General features: G+C 44.7%; 7 protein-coding genes across 7 annotated transcripts; 4 read left to right on the forward strand and 3 right to left on the reverse strand.

Annotated features, from left to right (window-relative positions):
• Nucleotides 1-141: 141 nt before the first annotated feature.
• On the reverse strand, nt 142-4,039 carry V865_002843 (uncharacterized protein; the record flags this gene model as incomplete). The annotated part of the gene is made up of 14 exons (XM_066226642.1): nt 142-189; nt 307-708; nt 772-890; nt 965-1,052; nt 1,123-1,336; nt 1,409-1,846; nt 1,904-2,166; nt 2,228-2,422; nt 2,473-2,752; nt 2,834-3,210; nt 3,275-3,413; nt 3,498-3,696; nt 3,760-3,957; nt 4,018-4,039. 14 exons carry the CDS (start codon nt 4,037-4,039, stop codon nt 142-144), a joined length of 2,982 nt encoding a protein of 993 aa, XP_066082739.1.
• A 389-nt stretch (nt 4,040-4,428) lies between these two features.
• V865_002844 (uncharacterized protein) lies at nt 4,429-5,646 on the forward strand (the record flags this gene model as incomplete). Its single annotated transcript, XM_066226643.1, has 3 exons — nt 4,429-4,701; nt 4,871-5,378; nt 5,444-5,646. 3 exons carry the CDS (start codon nt 4,429-4,431, stop codon nt 5,644-5,646), a joined length of 984 nt encoding a protein of 327 aa, XP_066082740.1.
• Nucleotides 5,647-6,254: 608 nt separating this feature from the next.
• V865_002845 (uncharacterized protein) lies at nt 6,255-7,239 on the reverse strand (the record flags this gene model as incomplete). Its single annotated transcript, XM_066226644.1, has 3 exons — nt 6,255-6,584; nt 6,745-7,155; nt 7,222-7,239. The coding sequence occupies 3 exons, from the start codon at nt 7,237-7,239 to the stop codon at nt 6,255-6,257; spliced, it is 759 nt and encodes a 252-aa protein (XP_066082741.1).
• Nucleotides 7,240-7,607: 368 nt separating this feature from the next.
• V865_002846 (uncharacterized protein) lies at nt 7,608-9,281 on the forward strand (the record flags this gene model as incomplete). The annotated part of the gene is made up of 5 exons (XM_066226645.1): nt 7,608-7,740; nt 7,906-8,158; nt 8,315-8,370; nt 8,442-8,581; nt 8,685-9,281. 5 exons carry the CDS (start codon nt 7,608-7,610, stop codon nt 9,279-9,281), a joined length of 1,179 nt encoding a protein of 392 aa, XP_066082742.1.
• Nucleotides 9,282-9,699: 418 nt separating this feature from the next.
• V865_002847 (uncharacterized protein) lies at nt 9,700-12,333 on the reverse strand (the record flags this gene model as incomplete). The annotated part of the gene is made up of 13 exons (XM_066226646.1): nt 9,700-9,801; nt 9,892-9,981; nt 10,042-10,156; nt 10,214-10,537; nt 10,621-10,841; nt 10,919-10,986; nt 11,041-11,125; nt 11,183-11,287; nt 11,343-11,411; nt 11,475-11,577; nt 11,644-11,922; nt 11,986-12,126; nt 12,194-12,333. 13 exons carry the CDS (start codon nt 12,331-12,333, stop codon nt 9,700-9,702), a joined length of 1,842 nt encoding a protein of 613 aa, XP_066082743.1.
• A 334-nt stretch (nt 12,334-12,667) lies between these two features.
• Nucleotides 12,668-14,078, forward strand: V865_002848 (uncharacterized protein; the record flags this gene model as incomplete). Its single annotated transcript, XM_066226647.1, has 8 exons — nt 12,668-12,847; nt 12,923-13,033; nt 13,100-13,216; nt 13,291-13,369; nt 13,430-13,473; nt 13,539-13,693; nt 13,763-13,892; nt 13,959-14,078. The coding sequence occupies 8 exons, from the start codon at nt 12,668-12,670 to the stop codon at nt 14,076-14,078; spliced, it is 936 nt and encodes a 311-aa protein (XP_066082744.1).
• A 4,488-nt stretch (nt 14,079-18,566) lies between these two features.
• On the forward strand, nt 18,567-19,042 carry V865_002849 (uncharacterized protein; the record flags this gene model as incomplete). The annotated part of the gene is made up of 2 exons (XM_066226648.1): nt 18,567-18,689; nt 18,752-19,042. 2 exons carry the CDS (start codon nt 18,567-18,569, stop codon nt 19,040-19,042), a joined length of 414 nt encoding a protein of 137 aa, XP_066082745.1.
• Between the last annotated feature and the right edge of the window lie 832 nt (nt 19,043-19,874).

Below are 19,874 nucleotides of genomic sequence, written 5' to 3' on the forward strand. Positions count from 1 at the left end.
TCGTATCCCTCCATCTGTGCTCCATGTATGGCCTTACTATACGATGCATTCAAGATATGATGCTATCTACGTCTTCTACGCGACGTTTTCCCATCGCTTTTCTGCTGGTTCGAAATCACTTGACCTGCTTCGCCCCTTCCTCTATCCTAGTAAATCTGCGTTTCCTGATGCACTGATAGCGATGATTGTCTGCGGTAGGGAAGATAGTTTGATCAGCACACTGCTCTTCTCCCCGCTAGTCCCTGCTATACCATGCGATCTTCGCCAAAAACGGCCTATCTGCGTCACGATAGAACGAAGACTCACCTCATCTTCCAAATACTTGGCTACAGCGATACTATCACTCAAACCCTTTCTCCTTCTCGTCTTCAAAACTAAATCCCTAGCTAACGCTTGTCCAGTGGCAGGTTCAAGCGGTCTGAGTTGGATGGACGAATCTGTTGGATCTCCGGGAACGACTGACCAATGATCGAAAGACATCTGTACGAAGGCCTGACCCATCGTCGCTGTACGTAGATCAGTTTCGAACCCATTGGCATCTAACACTGGAATGTGCGCTTTGACCGTGTATAGGGGTGAACCGGGTTTAGGTATGTCACGGGTTACGTGTCCTCTTCGTCGGGACAGGACGGTGTATACTGCTGCTACACAATCGGCGGGAGCTTGTACTTCTACGTAGTAGACTGGTTCAAGTAGACGTGGAGTTGCCTAGATGATAAACAACCATGAGCTGCTGATCAAACTTGTCCACCTGACATTACTTCAACTCACGAGTAAGAATGATGAATAGCACACTCGTCGAGCTGTAGGAATGATCTGACCACCACCTCGATAAATTGGTTCTTGCGCTAGATTAGCATCGAGAATCCTGAATTTGACGCCTCGGATCGCTGAACGAGCGAAGAACCTCCATCAGCGACTACAATCACAACGCATCTATAGCTTGATAGCTGATCCGACTCACGTTCATCACACAACGGTCCTTCCCTTGTACCCCATTGGAATCCCTGTTTCACACTCTCCCTAACACTGCTCAGCAATTTGGTATCCACCTAGAAATAATCCACGAATCCAGTCAGCTCAAGAACGTCTTGATTACCAACAATAGAACAGCCAACTTACCTCGGAAGGTAAAGTGTCGTTGATCAAAACATTAGGACCGTTTTCTTCAGGACCGAAAGCCCAGATATTACGCGAAGCCAGCAGATCCCACTGGTATTTGCTCTCGAAGAATTTACCTCTCTCCTTATTTGTCATTCTCATCGTAACCTTTCCAGACTCGATGTCATTCGCTATTCCGGTTTCCAACGGTTCTGAGATCATCGTAAGTTTGTTTCTGCGAGAAGAAAACCCAATCAGCTTGAATCAATCATCGTGCAGTTCACAGTGGGAAGACAGGTCCACTCACTTCTTATTTGGTGTCTCAGCATAACATTTCAGAGCCGAAGTTTCGACTACCGTCTCACAGAACTTGGTTACAGGATCAGAAACTTTAATCTCTATCTCTGAAAACACCTTCCTCAGATCATGTAATATACAATCCAAGTATAATTCTCCGGTACCCAATATTATATGTTCACCTGACTCTTCAACTTTGGTAGTGACCAGTGGGTAAGACTTGTTGATTTTCCTCAAACCTTCCAGCATCTTGGGTAATTCTGATGGTGAGATTGGTTCGACGGCAATTTTGACAACGGATGAAGTGATATGTTTGATAGGTTTGAATATGTATAAATCATCTTCGATATCTCTGGAGACGATCGTAGCCGTTTTGGATATCGATGCGTCTACTCCGGAGAGTAAAACTAAGTTACCTGCTCCGGCACTCGGAACATCAACGGTATACCTGATCGCGTTTCATGAGCTTCACGATCTAGTACATTAGGTTAATCCAGAAGCTCACCTCGACTCGTCGATCAGCACCCCCTCAACTGTAGCTGAGACCATATCCTCTTCATCTTCCAGTGAATATCCTTCTCCCAGCACCTTCACTGCCTGTCCTACCTTCACAGTACCACTCATGACTCTGCCGTATGCTCTGAATGTCTCAGCATCTGAGGTATGGTACAATTTGGCAACGTGGACAACTGTTGGACCTTGAGAGTCACATTTCACCATCGAATCAGTCAAATCGGAAGTGAAAGGACCAGTGTAGGTGTGCCGTATCTAGATTGATTGCGTGAGCTATAGTCACATAGTTTGAATGTGCCTTCGTATGTTAGCTCACCTTGTTCTCCGCGTTCGCTATAGGCGAAGGAATATGTTCTGTTATCATATCCACCAACCCAGTCGAAGGACCAAAGAACGCTTCTAGGACCACCTTCAACAAGGGTCTAACATCCATCTTGTACGCAGCAGGTTTGAGTGTTATCCGAAGATCTGCTAATGTCTCTTTCAACGTCTCGGAATCTTCACTCAACACCTGTACACGCCAAATCAGTAAAAGCACTTGACAAATGAGATGACACTGACTTGTGTGTACAATTTATATAATGGCTCCAAAATGAAATGCACGAAAGACCTCTTTGATTCTACATCTGCGGGTTTTCTCGTGAATTTCCTCTTTTCCTGATCGAAGTAAATATTACCCCATAATCTCAATGCGAATTCATCTACGTCGAAGGAACCGAACGTATCTGAATACATAGATGCGAACGTTCGAAGAGTGAAACACCATCCCATTTGCGTCGAGGCGAATGCGACGTTTCCACGTTCAGGTGAGAGTCGGTAAGAGTCATCAGGATCAATCGATCTATAGTTGGATTAGATAGATAACATCAACGTGAGTGGTCAATCGAGTCTTTTATGGATTGCTGTACCCGTTTCAACTTACGCAATGATGGAGTTCACTTCTTCGATAGTATGTTTGATCTTGAAGAAGGCCTCACTAGGAGGTAATCTCAATTCCAATATCAACCTATCCATCTTATTCACCACTAGTACCAAATTCAACTTCTCCTGTAAAGCATGTCTGATGATTTGTTCTGTGTTGTGCATGACACCTTCCACCACATCCACCACTAGTACTACACCATCAACCAATCTACCGACGGACGCCACTTCATCCACGAAATTGACGTGTCCGGGAGTATCGATTATGTTGACTAAGCTGGATTTCCCTTTTGAGTTTTGCAAGACCAATGACATAGGTCCTGATTTGATGGAGATATCTCGGGAACGCGATAGTACATGTGTATCGGTGTAACGTATCTTAAGATAACACATCATCATCAATCTGCAATATGGAACGAGAGGAGAAGACTCGAGGACTCACGGGCTTATCCACATCATAAGTCATCTGATGAGTCTCAAATACCAACATATCCAATAACGAGGTTTTTCCATGATGGATGTGTCCAGCTACCATCACATTCCTTATCATCTCTGGGTAATTCATCAGATCTATCATGAAGCTGATTTGAGAGGTACATCACGTCAGTCTTGTCCTTGAAGTCTCACAAATAGAATTCAGGAGCATAAGATAGCGATATACTAACTTTCTATCGAATCTAGTCTCCGGCAAGTCCTTCTCCTGTACGGTGAATCTCTTCACTTTAATAGGAGCTACGATAGGTTCCGAAAGAGGTTGTAAATCTTCTTCCTGAACCATCGCTTCTACATCTTCACCATAAGTCTCTTCAGCCGTAGCATAATACTTCTTATCTTCGTGTAAAACCACCTGATTCCCTGCTGTACCTATATACGCCTCAGAACCATCAGCTGGACAACTCCTATCAGGAGACAATACGGATTACTAACCATCAACACCATGTAAGGTCATTTGCATGCCCCTATCCTCATCATCTTCCATTTCCTCATCTTCATCTTCCAATCCTTCTAATGGAGCATAACTCTGAGCGGGAGCAGATGGTCCAGGAGCAGATGGTGCAGATGGGGAGATCTCCACATCGGAATCTTCATCTGATTCTAAATCTCCTCCGATGTAGTTACCGAACTCTACGAAAAACAAAGCAATGTCAGCGATGTATCTGTCTGCTTAACTCGAAATAGACGCACCATCGTAATCTTCGGTGGACATTTTGAGTTGATTGGACGAATGAATGTGACTTTTCTGGGGATTTGAAAGATCTTGGGCAGCCACAATACGATTTGGACTGCTTTTCGGTCCAAGATGTACGAGATTGATGGTCGATGCAGCTATGCAAGGTGGTTGTTATTGGATTTCCAGGAATCAAGCAGCAAGCAATCGACATTCGATGTTAGATGCAAGAACAGATGAATGTGGCATTTCACAAGGAAAATAATCATCGACCCGTTGATTTAATCCATTTTATCCCAGAAAGTCGGAAACCACCCTTCCTGTCATGTAGCTGACAAAAGTGCATACATATGTAGGATTACACTTTCAACAAGACACAAGATAGAATAGACAGGTAGTAATCATATCATCTGCACTGATACCTCAAGATGTCACGACCAACCACATCCCTCATTTCTCGCTCAGCCCGACATGGGATCACCTCCCGCTCCTTGTTCACCTCGGTACCCAGGTACTACTCCAACGAACCTGAATTACCCCCTCAACCGAAATCAGCTGAGGCTCTTGGATTCAAAACTCAACCCGGGAGACAACGTCAATTACCTACGGATCTGAAGATTAACATATCTCCTTCGGTGAGGAAAGATCTATTCAAAGAAACTTCTGGAGTGAGAATTGAAAGGCAACAGGCGAAGAAAGGTGTGAGTTATTCATCGAATATTGGTATCTGCTGTGTGGCCGAATGTCAGAAGAGGGTTACAGCCACGTCAGGAGCTCTCATTTGTAGAGGGCTTGAGCCTTGAGAGATAGATTGTTGACTATCCATGAAGCGATTGTGCTGACTTTATGTCATGCTTTGAACGTCAATAGCGTAATGAAACCAAATCCAGAATCACTTTGAACCCTCGACCGTCTAATGAAAACAAAGATACGCTTGATATCAATAACATCCAAGAAGAATCGAACTTCTTCGAGAATTCAGATCTCACCTCTTCCGGTCCATCCACTTCTACTTCTACCTCTCGAAAAGGATCTTTGAAAGATGTATCGTTGGATGTGATTAGCGAATCACCTTCCAGATCATCTTTACCTCCTGATGTGATTAGAAGACAAAGAAGGGAAAACAATCGGACCAACAGTAGACAAGGTCAAGGTCAAGGTCAAGGTCAAGGTCAGAATCAGAGAAATGCCAGGTCCGGCAATAGAAGGAGCGCATCAAGAGATACACCCAAAATGAATGCGAGAGAGAAAAGGGTGATGTTACCTAAACGACAATTAACGTTCGAAGTTGCCGATCACTCCAAGAATGGTCTGTTCGGTAAGAGCCCCTTGTTGTTGCAATCCAGCAAGAGTAGTATGATCAATGGTTTGGGTCATCGTGAGCTGCCATTTCTATATCTTGAATCACACAATCAAAGACAAGCTGACCAGGTTGTCCTTTAGCTCGTAAAACATCATCAACGCACCAATCCCTATCCACACCTCGATTCCCTTCATCTCCTATCCCGATCTTATCCCCTCTACCATCCAAGTCGTCCGAACAAGCTATCCAAATTGCATCCTGGACAGCAGCGTTGAACGGTTCCATAGCGCCTAGGGTCAAGGGCAGGCTAGAAGAGACTGTTCGAGCTCAGTTGTGCCGATGAGCGTGCGATTAGCAGTTGGACTATGAGAAAAGCATGAGCAGCAGATATTTTATGCATCATGAATCGAATAAATCAACATTATACTGTCCTTTCATGCATGTCGTTCAATGTAAAGAATACCACCCAATGCCCTTGATCATCCGTGTTCGAGAAACGTATAGTCGATCGTTCCAATTTAATGACATCGACTCTATGCTGTTCTCCGATTCAGAGAGGCTACCTACTGGTTGGTTATACACCATAGAACAGAGAACAGCTTACAGCCCATTGCTATTGTTCCAAATATACTCCTATGCGTTTCTCCGGGAAGACAAATCACTTGATCATGCGGAAACCCTATGTGGTTGTTTGAAGAACCGTATAGGCTATCGTTCCAATTTCACTGATTGCGTTCCTATGCGTTTCTCCTGTCATGATGAGAACGGCGTAGCGTTCAACTTCAAACTTTATATGGCTTAAAAGACTGAGCTCTATGTTGTTCTCTTGTCAAACCGATCTGTGGCATAGCCATACGACCTGGCGTCGTCAACCATGCATAAGAAATCGATATCATATTATACAATGAGCAACAAAGTGATAAGTACAGACTGTACACTATTTCAGACCAATCAATCCTCCTCGTCATCCATCCTGTCCTCTTCACTCCCTCCTTGCCCATTGCCATCATCATCTTCATTCTCCCTCTCACTCCCTGTAGCCACCACATTCCTACTGTTCCTCGTCTGTTCTATAGGCTGATTTTGTTGTTGCTGTTGTTGCTGAGGTGAACTAGGTTCATCATAGGTTTCATTCGGGACTGGTGCATCGAACCCTTCGTTCGGTAAGGAAGGCGATGATTGTTGTCGTTCGATCAGACGGCGTAGGTGCATTGAACGAGGCGGTGGGATTGAGTTTGGATGAAGAGATGGTGAAGGTGGAGAAGGCGGTCGTTTGGCTCCCTACATATATGGATACAGGGTCAGTCAGTAGTCCAGTCACGCCTTTATGATTGGTATCGTATGTAACCTTTCCCGCGAAAGTCTCCCGAGACGCATGAAGTGGATGGTACCTTGGGGAGGCTAGTTTCACAATATCGCGCTCGAAATTGATATCACTTACAGCCATTCCGGGAGGTACTTCCCTCCTTCCTCCCTCACCCGAGCTTTTCACCTCTTCCAGCCCCCATTCCTGCCATTGATCCCCTGTTCTCCCACTTTCTCCAGTCCATTCTCCACCTCTCAGATCCATCGACATACCCATACCAATCGTACCCAACAGATTACCTACTCCCTTCCCTTTACTTCCACCTGATTTCTTTCCTAGACTTAGTGGTCGACCATAGGGGTATGAAGGGTGTATCTGATTAGGAAGAGTCTCATCCGCATCAAATCTCGGTGGTTCAAGTTCGACAGGTATATTGAGAGTTTCATCGTAGCCTGGCATCACCGACCAACCTGTCTCGGGTGGTTCGTCGAATAGTAATGACGAAGTGTAGGAGGGTGTGTGGTGAAGGACATTATATCGTGCGTCCTGTTGGGCCCAGTGAATATCAGCGTCAGCGTTCATTCAATCCCTTGCAGTGATCGCATTACTTACTGTGATGCTCGTCGTCATACTGATCGATGCTTTTCAGCGAAATTATCATAAATAAACTGATCATCAGCATAGCAGCTGCATCTGAGAAAGTCAAAACACGTCCGACTCATCAGCTTGATAGGGTGGAGGTTGATTGAGTGAAGTGACAGGAATGCTTACGTAACCAAGAGGTGATTCGCCCAAACAAGAAGAGGTAAACACGCGACTAACATCTCTGGGACATAGAAAACGTTTGACTCTGCTTTACATCTACTGCCTCCCTTTCCAAATCCAACAACAATCTAATTCATCTCTTGCTTTCGCCAAAACTATCCGACGCATTTCATTCAACAGAAGGTACGAGTAACATCTGACATATTCCTTGAAGACACCGAAGCAACGGCACCATGGCGTCTACCAAAACCCGCAGAGCCCCTCCTACCAACGTAGTGATGTCAACACCCCCACCGCAAAGTAGGAGTAAGAGTATGTATAGTGAAGTCGAGAAGCAGGGCTTGTTGGCGAACTTCGATATCGAGGGTGAGTCCGATCGTCGATCTCAGATGAGCTGGATGGGCTGATCTGATCTTTACCTGACACTTCTTCCTGTTCAAATAATTTGATTCATGCTGGATTCACCACCGGACTACTCGATCCGATACACTATACCTTCTTTCATCCCCTGTGAAATAACTGCGTTATCAGTGGCCGACAAGACACTCTACTTCCGCTCAATCCTCTCCCGTACCCTCGCCTCATTCAGAATGAGGGAAGAGTCCGAGATCCTTTCTATCCCAAGGGAATTGAGGGGTATGACCTTAGCTGAATTGGAGAAGAAATGGGGCGGTGGATGGGCAGGCACGTTGCAGAAGATACGAAGGGAAAGTTTCGAGAAGAAAGAAAAAGTGAGGGAGGAGAAGGAGGAGAAAGAGAGGGAAGAGGTTGTCAAAGGGAAGAGGTGAGTTTAGGGTTGTTTCCTTTGATCTCCATTTATCATGCCAATGAAGTATACCGGAAATCCCAGGGAGTCGTCGCATATCGTCTTGAGGTCCTCTACTGATATGTACAAGAATCACAATTTTATCTGTACTGACTTTTCGCGCATGTATGACAGGAAACGTAATGGTACTGCAACCACAGATAATTCACCCGAACGAGGAAAGAAGAATCGTGAGTGAATCTTCCAGCTATGCTATGATGTGAACGAAACAGTGCAGCTAAGCTAACAATTGTGTTCATAGCTCGTCGAGATGCTCCTACACCGTCTTCTACACGCAAAGCTCAAGCACCTTCATCTACAACACGAAGTAAAGCTACTACGTCAGCAGCAAATAGGAAAGGCAAGAGTGTAGCCGCACCTTCCACATCTAAAGGACCAAGTGTGAGTATCATAGCAGTCACTGCAGACCACCGTCCGACGTGACTGTCGGATCAAGTCTCCTATTAGATATAGCCCTATAGCTGACACTCAATTAATGTGCCAGTCCCTACCCCAAAATCACATTTTCAACCCTGCCTTACCACCCACACCTCTATTCGCCTCTCGATCCAATCCCAATAGACCTCTCACATCGCCTCTATCTAAATCCTCTACGAGGAGTAAGCCGACTTCATCTTCTCGTGCACAATCAGAACAGGAAGAAGCTTCCACTTCAGAAGAGGAAGAGGAAGAAAATGACGATGATGATGATCTGCCTAATCCGGAAGAGATCGAAGCTAAGATGTTATCTTCCAAGACGCCTTCATCGAAATCGACTTCATCATCAAGTAGATTGAAAAAGAAGAGAGGACCATCATTGATATTTCGTCAGTCACTCGCTGCAAATATCAATACTCACAATCATGATGACAAGGAGGAAGGAGAAGTAGATAAAAATGGAGAACCATTATCTCATATATCGCTTTCTGACGGTCGAACCATATTGTTCAACCCTTTCAATCTTACTCCCGGACGAGTTGAGAAAGAGTTGAATCAAGGTGAACAGAGATTGTCAAAGGATGAAAAGAAAAAAGTACAAGAACAGATTAATGAACAAGTTATAAAGAGTCTAAGAGAGAGGATGGAGAGGTGGAAGGTATGATATTCTAGTATCGCTTGGAAGTGATAGAAGTGGGTTTTTTTTTCTCTGCTTCATTTTCTGATTCATATCTCTCTCTATCATATATCAACTTGTATGTTTCTCTTCCATGTTTCTTACTTCTAGTTGAATACCCATTCCAATACGCTAATACACAAACGAAGTGACATGAATTATATCTTATCTCATATACCTATTAGCCAAGATCGTTGGCGTCAACACCACATGTATTGCATGTATTGTATTGTTCGATCGAGATCATCATTCGTGTTCACAATTCACATTGATATATAATAATATACATAGAGAAATCATCACCCATCATTCATCGATCATCATCTCTTGACAACAATCCACTCTTCCAATCACAAGTGATACCTGATCGCTGATTCGCCTTCCTTCACCCTGACCATTCATCCATCTATACGTTCATAGAGTTGATCAAAGAGATCAAATGAGCACTGTCAGATGCGTAATCCGGTTGAGCTACTTTCCTACATTGATATCTGACTCTAGGTTGGTCCTACATCGATTATAACACACTTGTCAGCCTGCTCCTTTCTCTTCTCTAGTAAATCCCAGAATATATGATCTAATCCGCTGAGTGACTCACATTGAAGGAATCTTGTTTAGCCATCATTTGGAAAGTGAGTGTTTGACCGGTAGCTTTCTGGAAATACGAATTCACATCACTTCCTTCGTCCTATACAAACCTCATGATCAGCTACAGGTAAATGCCAACACGGCTACCAATCGAGCTCACCTTTAATCTCATCAACTCGTTGGCACTGATATCCATGATTTGTTCAGCTTGCTCGTTGAACGCTGTAATCCAGAATGATCCAGTATGATCCATTACGTTCATCGAGAGGATATATCTGTGATAAGCAGATTGTCAGCCTAAAACTAGCCATTTCATTTGCATGCACACTCACCGATGAATAGGTGCATCCCATTTTCTATCACATTTCTCACAGTGCCAACCCGAACCATCATCTACCACTTTCTTATTACAACCCTCTGGGTTCGCACAAGCTGGATAACTGAAAGTCTCCTGTTTAACAAAAGCGATAGTCGCTGAAGTGGTGAAATAATCTGTCTTTTCAGACATTCCCAATCCTTCATCCTTAGCTTCTCCGATAGTCTTGAGTTCAGATGGTTTGGCGCCGACTCCCGCACCTGCTCCACCTGCTCCGGAAGTGTTATTCATGGCGTTGGTGTATTGTTGGAATTGGGTGTTTCGGCCTTCCGCGTCGAACCTATCAAGTATAACCATTAGTCATTGATTACCCGACTGATACCGAATGAGAACAATGTGAGGAAGTCATGACCGTTAACTCACCATCCCCTCAGTTGGTGAGCTTCAGGAATATCAGGATTGATGGACATTGTCGCAGAGCTGAACATCGATAACGATCTACCACCGAAATCACCAACTTTGACACCCTTGAAAGCAACGACAGGTTGATCGTCTGCTTTGAATGTATCGGCTTGTTTGCCCCACAGGGTAAGTCGGACACTGTGACCGGAAGAATCGACTAGTTGGATATCTCGTTTGGCGAACTATTGAAGTATCATAATTAATCAACTTGATCAACACATAAATCACACAGGTCAAAATGAGCGATGATCCAACTTACAGGTTTGTTGGTAGCTTTTGATGTTATTTCTCCCATTTCACCTACTTCCTTTACTATCCCGATGACATCTGCGATACTGTTTGTGAGTGGAGACCCACCAATCGGCTTGTGTATCGACTTACCACACAATTCGTCCTTTTGCACATCTCCTAGCTGATCGATTCCCTTAAAGTTGTACTTGACTTGAGGAACGGTATCATCATCGCACTAAGCAGGATTGTCAGCTAATTTCCCCGGACGAAAAGTGCCGTTACGTAGACTAACAGGTTCGATTTCCGTTTGATTCTCAAACATGATCTCATACTCGTTATTGACGTTGCTGAACTGCTTCTTGGCGATGTTAATACGAGCCCTTGAAATGAAGAATACCTAATCACCTAAGTCAGCCAGATGCCTGTATACACCTCAGACCTAACAAGCTTACCTTTCCTTCTTCAAGTAAATTGTAGAAGTTATCTACAGCCTCGTTGAATCCTGTAGCTCTGATCTCTCCCTATTCATCACGATCAGCTAGCATCCTTCCATCTGTGATGCGAGTGTCTACCGTACGACTCACAGTCTCGTCCATGAAGGTGACGCTGAACAACTTCCCTTCACCTCGTTGATTTGAATAATGTTTGATATCCGACTTCTGGGTGACACGAGCTTTGATGGTCCATCTAAAGAGCAGTCAATGCATCAGCTGCCAACACACCTCGTCAGCTATCCTTCAGCGTGTTCCTCACTTGTTTTGGTAGGGACTCAATCCTTCAATCGGATATAATGGGCCGACTTCAGCTTTTCCTCTTCCACCTGCACCTGCCCTAGCTTGAGCACCACCTCTTCCAGCAGCCGATTGTTGTCTAGCTTGAAATCCGCCGACTTCCTGTTTGGGTACTGGCGCTGGAGCAGCTGATGTGGATGTAGATTGATTGCCTTGTTGCTGTTGTTGTTCAATGTTGGTGGGATTACCGATTTTCTCTCCGTTCCATGGTACAGTTTCCAGTTGAAGGATGATCACGAGCCTGTAAGAACACCATAAATGAGCTACATTCGCATGTAAGATGGACGAGAAAGAAGAAGCTCACTTTCTACCTTGTACTGCATTCGTGACATATCCTGTCAATTTGATCAATACGTTTCTATCTATCTCTTTCGATTCGACCATCCCATTGAGCTGGGTGGCAATCATAGCTTGGATAAAGTGTTTTCCATCTGATAGGATGAGCCTGCGATGCATCGTATGAGTCAGCTTCAGACATGGCTCGTCCCCATTCTTCGGCCAGCTGAACTCACCTGTATCTGTCTTGTCCGGAAGCGCCGGGAGCGTTGATCTTTTTGACGCTCAACACCTGGAGGGTGGGGGTGACCCCTTCAGGAGCGTCGGCCGAGTTGAACACCAACTCGCAAAAGCCTGCTGTAAGTGGACTTGACATGTTTGCTGGTGTTGAGAGGCAGTGGCGGTCAAGAGATCTGAATGTGAGAAGGAAAGGAAAAAGAAGGATGTGAGATGAGGAAGAACAAACGACTTGAGCAACGATCAAAAGTGGATGAGTCAACCCTAGTCAATGTCAGGAAGATCACTCATCTAGTCGCGTGTGGGACGCGTCAACTTTTCAACGCCAACGGAATCAAATCAATCATTACATGTAAAATCGATATTGCCCCGCGTGAAATAAGGTACCTCTGAGAGGTATCTGCTATTGTCTCACTGTTATTCATTCACACTGACATATGATCACTTCGTGAACTTCAACTCTCAACAACAGTATGCCAGTCCGAATATCATCAGAAGACGCTCCAGAAGCGGGTCCATCTCGCAGGTCTGTCCCGCCTCGGACATCGCCCGAGGTGGATGCGGAGGACGGCATGATTGAAGAGGAAGGATGGACAAAAGAGACGTTCGAGAATCGAAGCATCTCCAAGAGTACTCATTCGGCTATCCCTCTGGTAGGTACATTGTGCCAATCAGCTAAATGAGGCTCGATGTCGGCTGATAAGCTGACCATCTGGTGTTCCATGTAGTTACGAACGACGATGGACAAACTGAAAGAGGTCATATCCCGAATAGAAGAAGGGTTGGAGATTGTCAAGGAGACTGCTATCGCTCTGGAAGATTCACAGCAGGATGAACCTGTAAGCTATCCCTCTTTGTCACATGTTACAATCATGGCAATCATAGCTCATATCCTAAATCTACAGTCAATAGACGAAGTCGAAAATTCATTCTTCAAAGCTTTGGATCAACGAGAATTGCTTACTATAAAAATCGGAGTGTTGGAAGATATCATAAATCAGCTTAGAGCAGGTGAAGAATATGTGAGTGAGCGTATCAAATTATTGGTACTCAATCGTCATAATTGTTATTGATCAGAACGCTTTCCCGGATATAGTCGAATATCGAATCGTCTTACGAACAATTATCAATTCCGAGGGAGACTGAATATCTGGGTAAATCGAAAAGGGCGAAATGTGAGTACGAATTTGACCACGAGTAGTTCAAGGGACTGACATGTGAACACTTGACCGCAGATAAGAATTCGAAGGAGTATGCCGACTTCCGTTCTGCTCTATGGGTGAGGCTTCTGAAAAGACTAATACGGCCGAGCCAAGTTGATTCTGATTTCCAACGATTTTGTAGGAAGTCAACCATACGACAGCATGTCCACCGGTCTCACAGTGGCTAGAGAAGGGACCAGATGATGAATCAGATGACGATGATTTCGATGTTGGTGGTGTTACCCAGAATTACAGATGTCCTATCACTTTGGTCCTGTTTGAAGATGCCACTACCAGGTGAGTGTCTATACCTCTCCCCGCGGTGCAGTCTGACACACAGCTGAAAGTGGATAATATTTGCCTTAGTAATAAATGTGGACATAATTATTCCGGAGCAGCCATTAGAGATCTAGTCGATAGTGCTCGTAAATCGAGAAGACCTGCGAAATGTCCTGTGACGGGATGTTCGGCTGTATTAGATAAGAATGATCTAAAGGTTAGTGCTGACATTGGGACAGGAAAGAAGATAAAACGAGCGCGCTGATGTGTCTGAATGTTGTAGCCCAATCCTGCTTTACAAAAGCGTGCGGACGAATTTGCCCGAAGAGAGAAAAGGAGGGAGGATGAACGAGAAGAAGGTGATGATACGATTGCGATCGAGGATGATGAGGAAGATTATTGATCAAGTCGACCTGTGAGATTACCATAAGATAACGATGGGAGTGAACTGTGTACAAAATCGAACGAGAAGTAATGATATATAATGACGGACGACCGAAACAAACCGAGTTCACACGCAATGGCGTTGTAAGCTGATCAAGCGTCGACAAGTCCAGAAGAAATCGGTCAGTATTTTCGGAGAGTCTGGGATAAACAATTCGGGATTTGCAATTTGCATTGCATATACGCACGAATGAGAATGATTTTGACTTTCAGACCCCAATTGTGAGAGGACAAAATTTGAGAAATGCTCGATCAACCTCGGTTTCAACCAAGCCACGAGATCTTCTTTTTCTCCACCTTGTTTCTCATCACTCTTCTTGTAAAGAACGATAAATTTGGTCTTATGCCCTTTCATTATCACAGTCAGATTCCCGAACTGATCATCTTCTGATGCCATCTCATACACTTCTACGCAATCGTAAGTCCCTTTGACCAAGCCTATTTTTGAGCTTTTTCGATGATCTTCAATAAGAATATGATCGCACAATTGGCAGAATTGAGGGTTGCAATGGAATTTGAGCTATGAAGGAACTCAGCATGAACGAATGACCCTTGGAGTTCAACACGTCGATGCAGCTTCTAATTCCGGATAGACCTCCATCCTCTATATTCAGTTCGGGTACGACTTCTTTGAGGGGTGTATTCACATCTTATCCCTTTGATTCAAGTGCTTTGTGCATTGCTACAAGGGAGATGAACAGGGTCGATCGGCCAAGTGGGAATATATCCTATTGGAGGTCTCAGTACATTACAATGAGTCCTGTAGGGAGTGAAAAATGAAAGGGGAAAAGGGGAAAGGCGGAAAAGAAAAAGAATAGGTAAGTACGGTATTCATCCAAACCGAAGTATCAAGAAGTGGCGAAAATGGCAAAGGACTGGCATTTCGCAATCTCGATGGAGCTCACCTCTCCCACTACATCCGTTTTCCCATCAATGGTACCCATCGGATAAGATACACCCAAAGGTTCGACTTCACCATTAATCTCTCGAATGATGGCAATTTGACATCCGAAAACAACGAATCTCTTGAGAGATTTTCGGATCTCGACACATAGATCTCCGGGAAAGAGGTCTATGGTCTTTCTGAGATTGGACACGTCGGTCATGTTTTCTGTTTCTGTTTCTCATATGGAAATTGGTGGATAATTCAGTGCATCGGATGCTTGATTTTTAACAAATTGCGTTGTATGAAAAAGCTTTCAGTGCAGACTGAAATCTGACAAACGTATATATATAATATGTAACAGGAGAATATCTGAACAGACAATTTTGGAGATGCATTCTGTAACCCAAGAAGAAGCTTGAGTCGACTCACTTGTCACTACCTTTCTTGGAAAGAAGAAAGGAGATTTCTCAGATCTGGAGAGGAATAGAACCTGCAGTGATTCGGGTCGGTCTTAGTCTTGGTAGGGGACAGATTGCCTCCAGCGTACTGTGTGGAATTAGAAAAAACTATATGTATGTATTGATTGGTACTGAAACCTAATCCGTGCATTGATAAGAAGGGGCCAGGCCAAAGCCAATTTACACTAGGATCTGCCAAACGGTATATGCATCTGCAACAATAACGAGTGCGCAGTACAATTCGCCAAAACGCACAACACGATAGTCCTTGTACTGCTTGTAGTGCAGGTGATGCCTTGTTTCATTTACCCGTGTGATTTTGCCAATAGAAACCGACAGGGATACTCGTTTCTTAGGGACTATTGGGCGTATGCCAGAGTGAGATCGAGACCGAAGGGGGAGGGAAGTTCCGGTAATAATTCCACTCCTTCGCGCCAACCATCTAATGCATGTCTTAGATGTGGGCAGGATGAACGCATACTAGCATCGCCCTTGCCGTGGAGCAATTTGGAGACCAGGGTGCGTGTGAACAGGAGATTTAGTGATGCACTGCTCTCTGATGCCATGCTAAATTGAGTAAGAGAGGTCAACTCATTTGGAAGGAATCGCAGGGACATATCCTTCTTTGATGTACAGGGAGAGATGCCTTTGGCTTCAGCAGATGTACGAGAACCATAATTCATCGACAGCATATCACCCTGTTTCACTCTGTGTTATGGAAATGATACACGAATTTGGTGAAAAAGGATGTTCCGCAAGTTTTCCTATCTCCCGATGTGGCTACTAATTGTCTTTGTGTTGCTGTCGCCCACCACTGTTGAAGGACTTTGGTCGAGTTCGGAAGCCAGAACAAAGATATACTTTCTCGTTTGGGTGTCAAAAATGCATCGGCAGCTTTGATACAGAATAGAAGAGTGAGCCAGCCAACCATGCCATACCTGTGGGAACGATCTGGTCGGAAGATGGCTTACCTTGAAGGTGCACTGGCACAATCATCATGACCACAGCCTGAAGATCCATCAGAGTAAGTATGAAGTGCCAAGTGGTGCTTGAATCCATCCGATGTGCCACTCTTTTGTGACTGTTTTGACTGTTCGGTATCTTGAGGCATGACATTTGACTCTGCTGTAGTCATTGCTTAAACAGCCAAAATTGGAGCAATGAGGTACCATTGTGAACAGTGTGAGGCCAGTTCCACCATTATATTGGGTGGTCGTGTTGCGGCAGAGGCTCCGTGAAGGTAACGGAGCTGACTAATGGTTCTCCTAAGCTTGAAAGGGAATTAGCCCTGTGCTGTCATTGTCATATATCAACTTCTCACGGATATAAAGGATGTACAAAACATGACGTATGCTGTTCTTCATGCTACGCTGAATGATATCGGGCAGCCATGTGAATCAGACTTGAGCTTCAGGGTGGCAGTCTCCTAACCTGCTGACCTTGAGAGGCACAGTACCATGTATATCGAGCGAATATGAGCCTGGAAGCGTGCTCCCGGTAGGCGAGGTAAGACATGATGGATTGATACTTTGCCTTTTGAGTAAATGATGAAGCGACTGCACACAACGATCAGAATAGATATCATTCATGTTTCTTGCCCCACCCGATTACATAGCTGGGCAAGGTACTTCACTTGTTTTGCCAATAGATCCCAACTTCGTCTTTGTCTGCACCAGTGATGCGGTGCACAGACATACCCGACACGAATCGGGCCTTTGTACCCATAGTGCCATCATCTCTGAGTTGTAATCCTCCTGTCACTGCCTCCGTAGTGGGTTCGCTCATCTTATTCAGCTCACAGGATCTTTAAATATAATTATCTTGTGTTGGACCGTCTCGGACGATTCGAAGACTAAAGTACCGCCCCATGGAGTCTTTAGCAGTAACCACCATTATGATGACCATGGCATTCGTAGACGGATTCTTAGACTGGTGGAAGGATGGACAGCAAGATCGTAAAGTCACCTGTTTGGATCTCTTAGGCAGCTTTCGTGCGCGCATCCTATAGATCCGTTGGAGAAATAGCCCTCGACGTAACTATGATCTTTGTACCTCGTGGTTGGTTGACCGGAGGTATTTACAGTGACCGTAGCTGTTCTCTCAGTATCTGGCTTGGATGACATTGTGAACTTCAGGCTTGTCCTCGGCGGGATGGACTTCTTGACGGCAAAATGAATATATAAGAGGAACAAATGCAACAGATTGCCTTTGAAAGGGTGTTCTGGTATTTATAGCTTGCAAGATACAGAATGGAAGATGCAGGTACTCCTAGCGTCATTCACGGTTGTAGAAATATCCTCCTTTGAGAGCAGCGAGCAGACCTGTGGAGTATGAATACACATCCATCAATAACAGTAAGTTCCTGTCCTTCTAATCCACTTTGTGATAAATCTTCTTGCGTGATCATCGGGGCCCAATGGTCTCACACGCACGATTGGTGAGGCTCAAAACCCCTTGATGCTGTGGAGCTAATGCAGGAAGGTCCAGATGTTCTTCTTATATTGAAAGGATAACTTAAGAACCACGTGACGTAGAGAACAGGTCAATTTTACCAAGTCTACAGCGTAAGAAGAAGTGCAATAGAAACGTAAAGATGGTGAAAGTGGCACTTGTCCCCACAATTTGCCACTTGTAGAACAGCCTGCGAAAAAGAAAAACGTATAACAATATATATATATTGACTGCAGCGTGCTGTAGAATCAATGGCATGTTTCTAGGGTAGAGCTCGCTGATTCCACTTGTTGCACCGTGAGGAACAATGTGATGGAACCCACGAATACATACATGAAGTCGTTTAAAGCCGTCATAGCCACGAATTTGGGAGGTCGCCTCAAGGTCGTGTTGATGCTGTGTCTGCTTCTTCTGTCAACACATACACAAATGATGATCATCATCAACAGACAAATCTCTTCACTATGAGACGGTACACGAAGATGAATGCAACACCGCTAATTATTCTTGGTTCCATACTCAGCCATACGGTGCGTCCGTATTCGTACGCTTCCATTGCTCTGACATGTGTTTTGGTTCCCGAAAGCTTGTCCCACCACGTTCCTTGCCGCCGCAGTCTGATCGACCAATGTATCACTATGACTACGGTGAAATGCCTTTCAACCCACTCCCTTCAGGGTACACCTTCAATCCCTACGTCTCTTCACTTCAGCCAGATCAAGTATATCTCGCAGGTGTGTTCTTGTCTCAGATAGTCAACTTCACTACTCGACCAGTAAGTCGACGCAAGACCATGAGGCTCAAACTGGGGTAGCTCATTGCACTTCCATTCCATAGCAATCATTGAATCCCTTTGACCCTCTCCCCACAATCTCAACCTTGGTATTCCCGGATTGGGTTCTTCAAGAAGTTCAATCTGGGGTCCTCAACTCGCTACCACCCGATCTATTCAATCCGGATGGTGTCACTCTACTCCTGCAGTGTTCCCCAGAGTTTGCCGAACAGCTGCATCAACAAGCCCAAATCATGAATCAGACTTATCCCGAGTTGATGTACTTCGGATGGGGACGCATGCCGATCTCAGAAACCCCGTCACCTCACTCTCATTATGCACCCCGCCTTTATTGATGAGGGATAAGTGGCAGCATGACGAAGCATGCTGCTCTGGAACTACCGGGAATGACTAGGCCGCATATATATGTCGCACCGACGTTATGCTCTGAGATATACCATTGAACATAGGTAACATGATATTTCATTCATTCTTCACCTCTCTAGTCCTTGTCCAGCCATTCTTGCCCGCATCTGCAGTAATTACACCGAGTTCGTTCGGACTTTCATCGCCCATATGTTATAATTGGCTTATCTTGTGTGATTCTCGCTGTCACTCTTTGTTGTTGCTTCCGCAGACCCTCCTGCTGGATCGTCAGGATACGCGACGAAAGTGGTATTCGCACCGAAGTTCATTGTTTTCAAGAAATCTTTCATCTTCTGTGAGATCGGAAGGTTTCCATAATTTGTGGAACTTACTGTATGAGAGTTGAGGGGAGAGCCTGAACTCGATGAGGCTTGCTTGGAGGTCCTGGTGGGATGCTTGTCGGTCATTGGGCATATTGCTAATAATGAGTGTACCGAAACATATCAGCCTCGAGTGTTCAATAATCGGTCGAAGCGAGCTTACTATTATCCTTCCTGTCTCCGTTCACGGGATGAGTATTCAAGATACAAATGTTCTGGGTAAGAAAATGCGATAAAGAGAGAGGCTGCTGAATACTATCAGTTGACCACCCTTCATATGATGCATAAGATTCCTGTTGAGAATACGTTTCTAGACCGGCGAGCCTTTCTCTGTGCTGTCGTAATGACATCCTTTCTTCCATGACGTACGATTTGCAACCTGACATCTCGGAATTACTGTACATTTCGTTTCGCAATACTGCTCAAGTGTAACAGGTGAAGC

Source organism: Kwoniella europaea, chromosome 1 (assembly GCF_036810445.1).
Source record: "Kwoniella europaea PYCC6329 chromosome 1, complete sequence".
NCBI classification, from domain to species: Eukaryota; Fungi; Basidiomycota; class Tremellomycetes; order Tremellales; family Cryptococcaceae; genus Kwoniella; species Kwoniella europaea.